The sequence below is a fragment of the Panthera uncia genome, chromosome B4 (genome assembly GCF_023721935.1).
Source record: "Panthera uncia isolate 11264 chromosome B4, Puncia_PCG_1.0, whole genome shotgun sequence".
NCBI lineage: Eukaryota > Metazoa > Chordata > Mammalia > Carnivora > Felidae > Panthera > Panthera uncia.
The window spans coordinates 44,706,325-44,719,214 of record NC_064809.1 but is presented as its reverse complement, the minus strand read 5'-3'; the positions used below and the strand labels follow the sequence as shown (position 1 = coordinate 44,719,214).

The 12,890-nt window shown below is 40.2% G+C and overlaps 1 protein-coding gene across 1 annotated transcript in view; it reads left to right on the top strand.

Moving 5' to 3' along the window:
• Nucleotides 1-96: 96 nt before the first annotated feature.
• The window catches only part of LRP6 (LDL receptor related protein 6), a 179,909-nt gene continuing 167,115 nt past the window's right edge, over nucleotides 97-12,890 (top strand). The window contains exon 1 of the mRNA XM_049627077.1: nucleotides 97-483. Coding sequence (XP_049483034.1) covers nucleotides 429-483 — 55 coding nt within the window. The 5' untranslated portion in view covers nucleotides 97-428. The remainder of the gene's footprint in view (nucleotides 484-12,890) is intronic.

Here is a 12,890-nt window from a genome sequence, read left to right as displayed (position 1 = left end):
GCGCGCGGCCCCCCACCTTCTTCCGCAGCTGCTCGGGAGGCGGCGCCGAGGGAGGGGCTCGCCCCGCGCAGGGAGACCTTCGCGGCGACCCGTGGCGGCGGCGGGACCGCGGTATCCCTGCGCCGCTGCGTGAGAGGAAGAGGCTGAATGAGGAACTGCGCGGGGGAAGCGGGGCGCCGGGGGAGGAGGCGGCGGGATGGAAGCAGACGCTGGCGTCGCGCGAGCCCCCGGCAGAGCGGCGCGGTAGAGAGGGCGGCGGCGGCGGCGGCGCGCGCGGAGCCTTGACGTGCCCCTTTCTTTCTTCTCTCTCTGGAAAGCTGGGAAGCATGAGCGTGCAGACCTGCCGCTGCGGCGGCCGCCCCGGCTCCTCGCCTCCCCCTTTTCTGGCCGCCCCTCGCCGGTGAGAGAAGAGAACGCGAGAAGGGAAGATGGGGGCCGTCCTGAGGAGCCTCCTGGCCTGCAGTTTCTGTGCGCTCCTGAGAGGTGGGAAAGGGGGGGGGGGGGGGGGAAAGTTGGGGGGATTTGGGGGGGGGGGGGGCGGGGTTTGTGGGTGGCTGGGGGGGGGGGGGGGGAGGGAGGAGAAGGGGAAGAGGAGCCAGGAGAGGCCTGGTCGTGGGGAAGGAGAGAGAAAGGGGCCCGGGAGAAGGGGCTGTGCGCTCCGCCTGGCCACAATGCAGACCCCTTCCTGGGGTTCCGGACCTTCCCTGGACACAGAGGAGCCTCATCCGGGCTGCTTGTGTAGGTGAACCCCTGGAGCTCCATTCTATCGCAGTGACTGAGGGTCTGCGTGTCCCTTTCTGCCGGGAGTCATCCGGGAGAAGGGTCTTTGTATGGATTTTGGCTTTTAAAATGTTGGAGCCGAAGATGCTTTAACGTTGGTCTTCTCTCTGGAAGCCCCCACCTTTTCTGTGTCTCTTACGTGAACTTTTAGAGCCTTCTTACTATTTTTCCAGGCCTTGTTACTACTAATAATTGGCTTCCGTTGGGGATCTAATGATCCTGGGTGAGAGCACAGTTGGAAAGTGACTCCGAGGTTATAGGTCGAGCGTTTCAGCACTGGGAATCTTCTGAGCTTCAGCCCATAATAAAATAGAAACGTTGCCCTTGTAACCCCTGGTATTCAGGACTTGCCCCTATTTTCGGAGCCTGCAAGTGTACAGTTGGCACTGAATAGGAAAGTCATCCTTGTGTGAAGAGGAGCCTGTCCTGGGACCTAAGTTATCGTTTGCTGCGCTCCCCTGGGGGACTGCTTGGCACTTTGGTAAAAAAACGTGGGCTATTCTGGGTATTTTGCTCCGAGAATCGCATAAATTCGACGGCCCTGTGGTTTTTTGAATTGCCCTGTGAAGCTGTCACATACGCCGTGACTTTTATTTTGTGACAGTTCACTAAGGTTTTTGATTGGCCCGCAAGATTTCAACAGCTCTTCTCAAACTTATCCGTGTGGAAGTGGTGATGAGTCTTGCTATTGAGCATTTACCAGCAGAGGAATTTACGTGTGGATCGATGCAAAGGCTGTGGCTTTGGTTTTGTTAAAATTCTCACGTGTTCATGGCAAATTATTTTCAGGTATAAGACCTCTTGAGTCCATGGAGATTTTTAGCTCTTCATTTAACAAGGTAAACTTTTGTTAAGCCTCCATAACTTGCTAAAGTTTACAGGGCACGATAGTAACTCATGATCTTGTGCAAATGAACCCAAGATGCCTTCTGTGTGTGTATATTTGTGTTGGATGAATGCGATTGACTTTTTTTTTTTTTTTTTTGAGTGGGAGGAATTTTTTTTTTTTCTGTAGTTACTCTTGCAGGATTATTACGTTTGCATGTTATATCTACTTATACTTAATAATTATGACTCACTGTCAGCATATTCCAAACTATTTTCGCATGTCACCCCCAGAAAGACAGTGCTCGCTTAATTGTCTTGGCAGAGAATTTAATACAGTGTTGTGTACTTGAAAGGCTTAATAAGTATATGTTTATTTCATCACCGTATACTCTTTGTTGAAAGGGATCTTGCTCTAGTTGTGAGAAACATATTTGACCTAAGAATATGCATATATTTTAAGACAGAAAGTTAGTAGTTAAATATGAGAGTCAGCTGGTTGGTTAAAGTCCTCGGGAAATCTAAGTCCATAACCTGGGGATGCTTCTGGTTGCCTGGTTGTATTTCTTGGAGGGTAAGGGTGTGACATAAATGCCATTTGTTTAACACTAAGTTTGAGTCTAGAGTTGGGTTTGTTCGTTACTTGACTTCAGAGAAATTGTATTTGAAGTATTAATTTGAAGTACGGTGTTATGTAACAAGACCTAAAAGAGTTAATAGTTTAAACTGCCTCATTTCTACCAGCAAATTTCCAAAAGTGGACCTCTCATTTTCAGTGTAGCATAATGATAGTATAAGGTGGTCTTTGAATTTATCAGTGCTTAACTGTGAGTACATATTATTTGAACTAAAAAATAGTCTTCTGATGTGAAAGATTTTCATTCATAATTTAGGTTTTTTTCATTCCTTGATAATGTCATTCTGTGTTATAATAGTGGCATTAGTTGACCTTGGGCTCTGAGGAGAAAAATGTGATTAACTTGTTGCGTTAAGATAATTTTTTCTGTAGAGGAGTTGTTCTGAGGAGTTAATATTGGGATGATGGGTTGATGAGAGAGTTCGGGAGACCTTTTGTCCTGTAGCGCTGTTAAGTCAATAGCTGAAAGCCAGGGAATAATGCGGTCATCGTCTGGGCTGCATCCCTAACCCCTATCATCTGAGGACAAAGTGTAATGGAAAGATTTGGGGATTTCAGCACTAAATCTTGGGTTCAAAGTCTGTGCTTCTCTTTTTAATAACCTTGTGATTCTGGTCTAGTCAGTCAATTTCTCTGGGTCTCAGTTTCTTTACCTGTAAAATGTAAATAGTAATCCTGACCTAATTTGCATGTTTAACAGGCATATTAAGTGAAATGATGAATATCAAGTGATTTGCTAATATTATTTTTTGTTATAATTTTTTATTGTGGACATATTCTCAAATGCCAGGAATTTGAGATTTAATTTGTGTAAGATTTACAAATTCTTGTGGCCAGAAGAGATTTTGATCATTCTGGTCTAACTGCTTAATTTGCAAGTGAGGATACTCAAAATCAAAGTGATTATGATCTGATTAAGCTCCTGTAGCTAATTAACAGTGGAAGGATGGTAGGGATTTATTGGTAGGGATTTATTAATAGTAGGGATTTATTGTTCATTCTTTTAGCAAATATGTATGGGAATACCTGCCTACTGTATATCAGGCTCTGATGGTATAGTGGTGAGCAAAATAGCCATGTCCCTGTTCTAATGGACCTCACAATCTCGGTTGCCATCCTTACTGTTCTCTTGGTTCCATCCAGGTACTGATTAGAAAAGATTATATCTCCAATTTTCTAGAGCAAATATATATATTTTTTTAAATATTTATTTATTTTTGAGACAGAGGGAGAGCGAGAGCATGAGCAGGGGAGGGGCAGAGAGAGAGGGAGACACAGAATCTGAAACAGGCTCCAGGCTCCGAGCTGTCAGCACAGAGCCCAATGTGGGGCTTGAACTCACAAACCATGAGATCATGACCTGAGCTGAAGTCGGACACTTAACCGACTGAGCCACCCAGGTGCCCTTAGAGCAAATATTTTTATAAGATTTTTTATAAATTTTGGAATACCATTGTGTGTATAATCTGTAAATACTATGTCCCAACTTATGTTGAGGAGGCTTTGTTGTTTCATAAAAAGTTTTTGCTACTTAGTTTTTTAGAAAATATTATTAGTTTTTGTGGGATGGTGGTAAATACTGTACAAACAAGCCACTAGTGTTTTCTATCTTATATTTTGTAGAAGTGGTCCTTGGAAAAGCATTTGCTTTAATATCAAGTGGAACAAAATCTTGAGGAGGTAGAGTGAATTTTGGAGTGGGAATCAGGAGAATTAAGTTTTCATTCTAAGTTTGCCATTAGCTAGCTGTGTCGTGACCTTGGGTAAGTCACTTAATCTCTGTATAACTTATTTTCATTAGGTATACAGAGATGCGTAATTCATATTAAAATGTTAAGATCTCTGAGAGAATGTGAAGAGACCAATTTTAATTTTGTTTAACTCATTATTTCCCAAACTTGGGAATATTTTTTCCATAAATTTTTTTAACATTCTGGTGAATCTTTGATCTAAGCAACACACCTGGAGAGGGCTGGACTGGATGATCCTTTGAGCATTAGGTTGATTAACATGATTGATACTTTTTAAAAATTTATTTTGAGAGAGAGAGATTGCACGTGCACATGAGCAGGGGAGGGGCAGAGAGAGAGGGAGAGAGAGAATCCCAAGCAGGCTTTGCACTGCCAGTGCAGAGCCCAGTGTGGGGCTTGAACCCACAAACGGTGAGATCATGACCTGAGCTGAAGTCAAGAGCTGATGCTTAACCCACTGAGCCACCTGACCACCCCTGATGTGATTGATATTTGATGGTAATTTCATATAGTTAAATCTGATACTTTCATTCCTAGTTACTTGGCTTTAGGTTTGCTTATCTGGCTAAGGAATAATTTGATTGGGTATGAGTAAGATTTCAGCTCTTTGTTATTATGAGGCCTAACAGACTTTTCCCATTGGTTTGGTTTTTCAGCGACTTCTTTGTTTTGCCTTTTTTTTTTTTTTTAAAGTTTATTCATTTATTTATTTGGAGAGAGAGAGTGTGCATGCATGAGCAAGGGAGGGGCAGAGAGAGAGACAAAGAGAGAGAGAGAGAGAGAGACAATCCCAAGTAGGCTCTGTGCTGTTAGTGCAGAGCCCACTGTGGGGCTTGAACTCATGAACCATGAGATCATGACCTGAGCCGAAGTCCAGAGTTGGACGCTTAACCAACTGAGCCACCCAGGCGCCCCTGTTTTGCTTTAATTGGAGGTTTTTCCATTTGCTGAACTGAAATATTCTTTCCGTATAGTTATACATGCTTTGGCTATCAGAAAGGACTCTTTTTTGAATATCAAATAAGACTCTGGAGGGTATATAAATGAAAATATTTTATGTGAGTTTATAATTTGAACATGTTGGAAAAACAAGTAACACAATAACCTGTTTAGGTCATTGTAGATACTCTTGAAATTTTAATTTCATCATGGAAACTTCATTGCAAGTTATATTTAGAGAAGATTATAAAGAGGGGCAGGAAGATATAGGCTTTGTGGATAAATTAAGTTCAGATATTCTACTACTTTATGTAGTCTTGGACAAGTTACTTAGCTTTAGTTTCCTCTCCTGTTAAGTAGAGGTAATATCTTACAAGATTTCTATGAGAACTGATGGGATAATATTTGCAAAGGGAGAGTATGGTGCACAGTCAGTAGTAGACTTTGAATAAATGGCTACTAATATTAAGATGGCTAAATTAAAAGAAACATTAATGCTCAGGAAAGACTAGTAAAACATTTAAGTGCCAGGTACTGTTTTAGGGAGCCAATAATTTTAGGCCAGTGGTTTTTGAACTTTTTGACTCTTCTACAACTGAAACAAAAACTCCACGAAATACCTTTATTTCCGATATTGTCTTTTTTTTATTAAAAATTTTTTTTTTTTTATGTTTATTCTTGAGACAGAGACAGCGTGAACAGGGGAGGGGCAGAGAGAGAGGGAGACACAGAATCTGAAACAGGCTCCAGGCTCTGAGCTGTCAGCACAGAGCCTGACGCGGGGCTTGAACCCATAAACTGTGAGATCATGACCTGAGCCGAAGTCGGACGCTTAACCGACTGAGCCACCCAGGTGCCCCTGATATTTTCTTTTTTAAGTTTTTATTTATTTTTTAAGTATTCTGTACCCCAAACGTGGGACTCAAACTCTTGACCTTGACATCAAGAGTTGCATGCTCCTCTGTCTGAGCCAGCCAGGTTCCCCACTTCTGATATGTTTTATTTTATATAACTAAGATGGTTGCTATTAAGTTTACTTTACCTTCTAAAGGATTGAAGCTTTATTTAACACTATTTTAGGTGAGTATTATAGATAAACCAGAGGATAAATAGTGCAGTTGATTGTGATACTTATTTACTTGTTTAAGAGTTTAGTATGGGCAGAATGATTTTATCAAAACATTGTCTAATTGAGAAAAAATTTTAAAAATGTTTATTTCTTTTGAGAGAAAGAGAGGTAGAGCACAGGCAGGGGAGAGGCAGAAGAGAGGGAGAGAGAGAATCCCAAGCAGCCTCCGTGCTGTCAGTGCAGAGCCAGATGTGGGGCTTGAACTCACAAACCATGAGATCATGATCTGAGCTGAAATCAAGAGTTGGCCGCTTAGCTGACTGAGCCACCCAGGTGCCCTGAGAAAATTTTTTTATCCTATTATTTTGTTATAACAGTTAAAATTATTCAATTGATGAACTTCTCCCTGCAGGATGGGTAAATGCTATACCAACTTCCAGCATTGCATGTTTCACTCTTCATATGAAAGTTTTTAATGTGTCTTCTGTAAAATGAGCCTTGCATTGTATGTTTTACTCTTTTTTTAAAAGTAGTATATTTTATTTATTTTTATTATTTATTTTTGAGAGAAAACGTGTGTGCACACGCACGAGGTGGGGAGGGGCAGAGAGAAAAGGGGACAGAGGATCCAAAGTGGACTCTGCACGGATCAGCAGAGAGCCCAACGTAGGGCTCGAACTCACGAACCATGAGATCATGACCTGAGCCCAAGGTAGACGCTTAACTGAGCCACCCAGGTGCCCCCATGTTTTATTCTTCATATGAGAGTTTTTATGTGTTTTCTGTAAAATGAGCCTCACCTTAATGAATAGAACTCTGCTCCATGTGAATAACTTTGAAATTACATAGTCAAATACATAGACTAGGGGACCTAAGAATAGGATATTTGCCCTTGAAATTACTAATTTAAAATGAGAGGAAAACAGTGTTAATTTGATATTAGCACACACTTTGTTTCTCAACTGTTTATTTGTGGTAGTTGACTATCTTCACAAAAAGTTCAAGACATTCAGATATGCCTGGGCTCTGTTTGTTGAAAATTAGTGGTGCTTTAATGCTGTGATCCTCTTAGCTGTAATGTAACTTGCTAATTTTTGTTTCTGTGATTCCTTGCTTGTCAGGGCCAGGAGATTGGGGATGCAAAGTGAAATCATATTTTTAGCTGAAAAAATTTATTAGTTAAGTGAATTTTTAAGTTATAAATTGACATTAGGCTTAAAATTATTGATTACATTCTCAGTAAAAATAAAAATGCAGGGCGCCTGGGTGGCTCAGTCAGTTAAGCAGCTGACTTCAGCTCAGGTCATGATCTTATGGTTCATGGGTTCAAGCCCCGCGTTGGCCTCTGTGCTTACAACTTGGAGCCAGGAGCCTGCTTCAGATTCCGTGTCTCCCTCTCTCTCTGCCCCTTCCCCGCTCTTGCTCTGTGTCTCTCTCAAAAATAAATAAACATTAAAAAAAGTTTTTAAAAATGCAGAGGTGAATATGATTTGCAGTAGTCATGTTTTTCAAGAAAATAGTCACTCACTTATTGGAAAATGATACCTTTATCAAATTCTATATGTTTGGCCAGGAAGCCATTTTCTCTGATGGCCTTGGTTAGTCATCCTAGACCATTTATCATCCTAGACGTTATCATTCCTAGACCAAAATCACTGGATATAGGGATAGGAGTCTTTCTCATTATTGGCCAGCTTTCATTGAAAGATGGAATTTAAGTGTATCCATATATCCAATTTAAAGATTCTGTATTTTGCGAGTCTGAGAAAGCTAACATCTGAACTTGATTAATGCGAACTCTTAGCTACAATTTATATGGTCTTTATTTGAAGTTTTCTTGATTTATGCCAGTGAAGACAACAGCTCTTTGTTAGATATAAGCTGTTTCAAGAATAGCTATTTTTCCTTCAGTACTACCATGTACCAGAGCTTTGCCTGTATTAGGTATTCTAAATTTTACATTTAAAGTGGTATAAAAAGATGTGAATTTTTATGGCATTTATACAGTTTGTTTTGGGGCTTCATTTTGTGTTTTGTCTCAAGTCATTTATTAGATATGGTATAAATTTGTAGGTACTGTAATTTCTTTTAGCACAGATTAGATAGAGAAAACTGAATCAGAAATAAATCAGCGTGTTTCTACCTGAGAAACTAATCAGAAATAAATCAGCATGTTTATATATGAGACTGAATTTGAAATGTGGATTATGTAATATGTTGTCTGGTTTTAGAATATAACTCTTGCATTGGTAATATAATTAGCAATCTCAAGTACTTTTTTAACCCTGTTTTTTTTTTTTTATTAAAGATATACTTCACATACCATAAAGTTCTCCATTTTAAAGTGTCCAGTTCAGTGGTTTCTAGTATATTCACAGGATTGTACAGCCATCACCACTGTCTAATCCCAGAACATTTCATCACCCCCAAAAAGAAACTCCATACTCCTTAGTAGTCACTTTCCATTTCCCCTTTCCCCCAGCCTCTGGTAATGAGTAATCTACTTTTCTGTGTCTACAGATTTGCTTATTCTGAACATTTCATATAAAAGGAATCATACAACATGTAGCCTTTTGTGTCTTGGTTTCACTTAGCATAATGTTTTAAAGGTTCATTCACATTTATAGCATGTATCAGTATTTCCTTTTTATGGCTGAATAATCATTGTATGGATACATGAGGTACTTTCGAATGAGTGTGGTTTTGATCATTGGGATCTTTATTTGGAGAAATTTCTGAAATCTCTTTCTGAAGTTATGGACATTAAAAAAAAGTCCTAAGTTCCTCTTTTTTCTGCTGGAGAAGCACTCAGTAGTTCACCAGCGTCTCGTTTCTGTGTACTAACTTACACAGAGCCCTGTCTCAGTTAACCTTTTTTTGCCAAATTCATATTAGATTAACAGGATAGAAGGGATATTAGAAATTACCTGGCCCAAATTCTTCATTTCATGAAGGAGAAAGGTGAATGACTAACTTAAGTCTAGATTGCTGGTACTCTGGACGGTAATTTCACATGCATTGCTTTCTGTATGTACTTAATTTTACCTGGGCCTTATTACAGTTTTGAAGATGATACCAGTCATTTAAAACATTTTTTTTTAATGTTTATATCTGAGAGAGAGAGAGAGAGAGAGAGAGCAAGCGACGGGGGTGGAGGAGGGGGAGACAGAATCCGAAGCAGACCCTAGGCTCTGAGCTGTCAGCACAGAGCCTGACGTGGGGCTTGAACTCATGAGCCGTGAGATCATGACCTGAGATGAAGTCGGGTGCTTAACCAACTGAGACACCTAGGCTCCCCTATACCAGTCATTTTTAATAGAGGAAAATAAATATCAGTGTTATTTTAGACTTTGCAATAGGTGGTTTGTCATAATACTGTTAAATAAAAACTAGTCCGGATTTAGGTAAGGAGAGACTATTTGAAAAGATTATTATAATAGGGAGGATGCTCTGACTGAAAGATCTGCAAGTGTCTGAAATTAAACACAAAAAACTTTTACAGAGTAGGGTAAGCAGGGCCAGCAGGAGCTTTCAATGGAGGTGAGTAAAGTGGGTGGGGGTGAGCAGATTGCATGATCAGGATAGTTTAACTGGATTTGTTTCCCCCCTATGGTCAGCAGATGCATGGAATGAGCTGTTAAGAGAGGAAGTCCTGGGGCACCTGGGTGGCTCAGTCGGTTGAGCTTCCGACTTCAGCTCAGGTCACTTCAGCTCAGATCTCGCGGTCTATGAGTTCGAGCCCCGCGTCAGGCTCTGGGCTGATGGCTCAGAGCCTGGAGCCTGCTTCCGATTCTGTGTCTCCTTCTCTCTCTGCCCCTCCCCCGTTCATGCTCTCTCTCTGTCTCAAAAATAAATAAATGTTAAAAAAAAATTAAAAAAAAAAAAGAGAGAGAGGAAGTCCTGCATCTACTTCCTTAAACTTAGGGCAAGCCAAAGTTTAGGGGCTTGTGGGAAAGGGGAAAAGCCTGACTAAAGTTTGGTCAAGCCAACTCAGTGGATTAAGTAATGGATAGTTGTGAACACTTGGTTAGTCTCCCTGTTCAAAACAGAATTTTTCACTATTAGGGATATGTTTTAGTCTGCTAAGGCTTACAGGCTTTTTGCTATAACAAAAATAGTGTAGGGGTGCCTGGGTGGCTCAGTCGGTTAAGCGTCCGACTTCAGCTCAGGTCACGATCTCATGGTTTGTGAGTTCGAGCCCCGTGTTGGGCTCTGTGCTGACAGCTCAGAGCCTGGAGCCTGTTTCAGATTCTGTGTCTCCCTTTCTCTCTCTGACCCTCCCCCATTCATGCTCTGTCTCTCTCTGTCTCAAAAAGTAAATAAACGTTAAAAAAAATTTTTTTTAATAAAAAAAAAAAACAAAAATAGTGTAGCTTGGGTAGCTTATAAACAACAGAAATTTATTTCTCATGGTTCTGGAGGCTTAAAGTCCAAGATCAAGGTTCCAGCATGATCAGTTTTTGGTTGAGGAATTCTGTGGATTGCAGACTATTTACCTCGCTATCCTCACATGGTGGATAGCAGAGAGAGGAAACAAGCTCTCGACTCTTGAAAGGGTACTAATCCCATTCATGAGGACTCCATCCTCATGACCTTATGTAATCCTAATTAGTCCCCAAAGACCTCATCTCCTAATACCTTCACATAGTGGGGGTAAGGTTTCAGTATAAGAGTTTTAGGGAACACAAACATTCAGTCCATAGCAGGGTAGAGTAAGAGTAATTGTGAAGTTGATATCATGAGATTTGACCTGATTATTTATGTAGGTATGGGCCTTATAAGTTTGCTTTGCTGAACATTTTTATAAGGAATTTTGGATTGGACTTGGAGGAAAAAATTTAGTATTGAAGTATAATTGCCATGCAATGTTATATTAGCTTCATGTATACAGTACAGTGATTTGACAATTGTGTACATTACTCAGTGCTTATCATGATAAGTGTAGTCACCTCTGTCACCATTTAGTGTTACTACAGTATTATTGGCTATATTCCCTATGCTGTACTTGTCATCTCTGTGACTTATTTTATAAGTAGAAGTTTGTACCTCTTAATCCTCTTCATTTTTTGCCCATTCCCCCACCCATCTTCCCTCTGGTAACCACCAGCTTGTTCTTGGTATGTATGTACGAATTTATTTATAAAATGTATTTATTTAAATTAGGTTCCATGCCCAATGTGGGGCTTGAATTCTTGACCCTGAGATCAACAATCATACACTCTACTGACTGAGCCAGCCAAGCGCTCTTGTTTTTTGTATTTAATAGTTTGCTTTGTTTTTTAGATTCCATATATAAATGAAATCATATGCTATTTGTCTTTGTCTGACTTATTTCACTTAGCATAATACCCTCTAGATCCATCTATGTTGTCACAGATAGCAAGATCTCATTCTTTTCTATGGCAGAGTGATAGTCCTGTGTGTGTGTGTGTGTGTGTGTGTGTACATATACCACATCACCACACTTTCATTCATTCATCTAGTGATGGACACTGGATTGCTTCCATATCTTAGCTATTGTAAATTATTGTAAACATAGGGGTGTGTATATCTTTTCAAATTAATGTTTTTCATTTTCTGTGGATTAATAGCCAGTAGTGGAATTACTGGAGTATATGGCATTCTATTTCTAATTTTTGAGGAGCCTCCATGTTTTCCACAGTGGTTGCACCAGTTTACATTCCCACAAACAGTGCCTGATGTTCCCTCTTCTCCACATCCTTGCCAATCCTTGTTGTTTCTTGTGGTTTTGATTTTAGCCATTCTGACAGGTGTGAAGTGATAATTTCATTGTGGTTTTGATTTGCATTTCTCTGATTAGTGATGTTGAGCATCATTTCATGTGTCTCTTGTAATGTGTATGCCTTTGGGAAAATGTCTCTGCAGGTCCTCTGCTCATCTTTTTTTTTTTTTTAAGTTTATTTCTTTACTTTTGAGAGAAACAGAGTAAGCACGTGGGGGAAGGGGTAGAGAGATGGAGAGAGAGAGAGAATCCCAAGCAGGCTCTGCATTGCAAGGGTGGAATCTGATGTGGGGCTTGAATTCAGGAACGTGAGATCATGACCTGAGCTGAAGTTGGACGCTTAACCAACTGAGCCACACAGGTGCCTTTGTCTGCTCATCTTTTAATCAGATTGCTTTTTGTGCGTGTTAAATTGTATAAGTTCATTATGTATTTTAGATATTAAGTCCTTACAAGTATCAAATTTGTACAAATTTGCAAGTATCTTCTCCTACTCAGTAGGTGGCCTTTTTGTTTTGTTAATGGTTACCTTTGCTGTGCAGAACTTTTTATTTTGGATTTCATTTTTAAAAGCTTCTTGAAGCCAGGAAGCCAACTCAAGAATTCACTATCAGGTTTCACTTGTAGTACCTATAGATGGAGGTGAATTCTTGACATTCTCAAATGTGTCCTAGGGTTCTTGGGCCTGACTGGGAGTGATCTTGCTTACTTCTCCTGCAAAGCTTGGAACTCCAAGCCAAGTACCAGTCCTTTTTTCCTAAGAGGACTGTGAGCACTGGCTTCATGAAGTCAGCCACAGCTCCTTAAATCTGTCTAGTCATATTTGATTAAATGAGCAGCACTTTCAAAAATGGCATGCCAGTCAAAGCCTTGGTTGCATAACCAATGTTTCCAACTAGTGGGACAGACTCTTATTGAACTTATGCAAATAATTGTATTTCTGGGAAAATAAGAATACACAATGAAAGTTTTTGAATTATGGAGGAGTCAGACAAGGAGGAAAAATGTTTTATTTCTGTTTACAGAAGCATAGTCTGCTTAAATCATTAATGAGTTATAGATAACTTAAAAGAAAAAAGAAAAGAATTCTTTATATCCAGAAAATGGGACATTAAAGCATCAGCAGTATCTTAAATAAAACTTGTG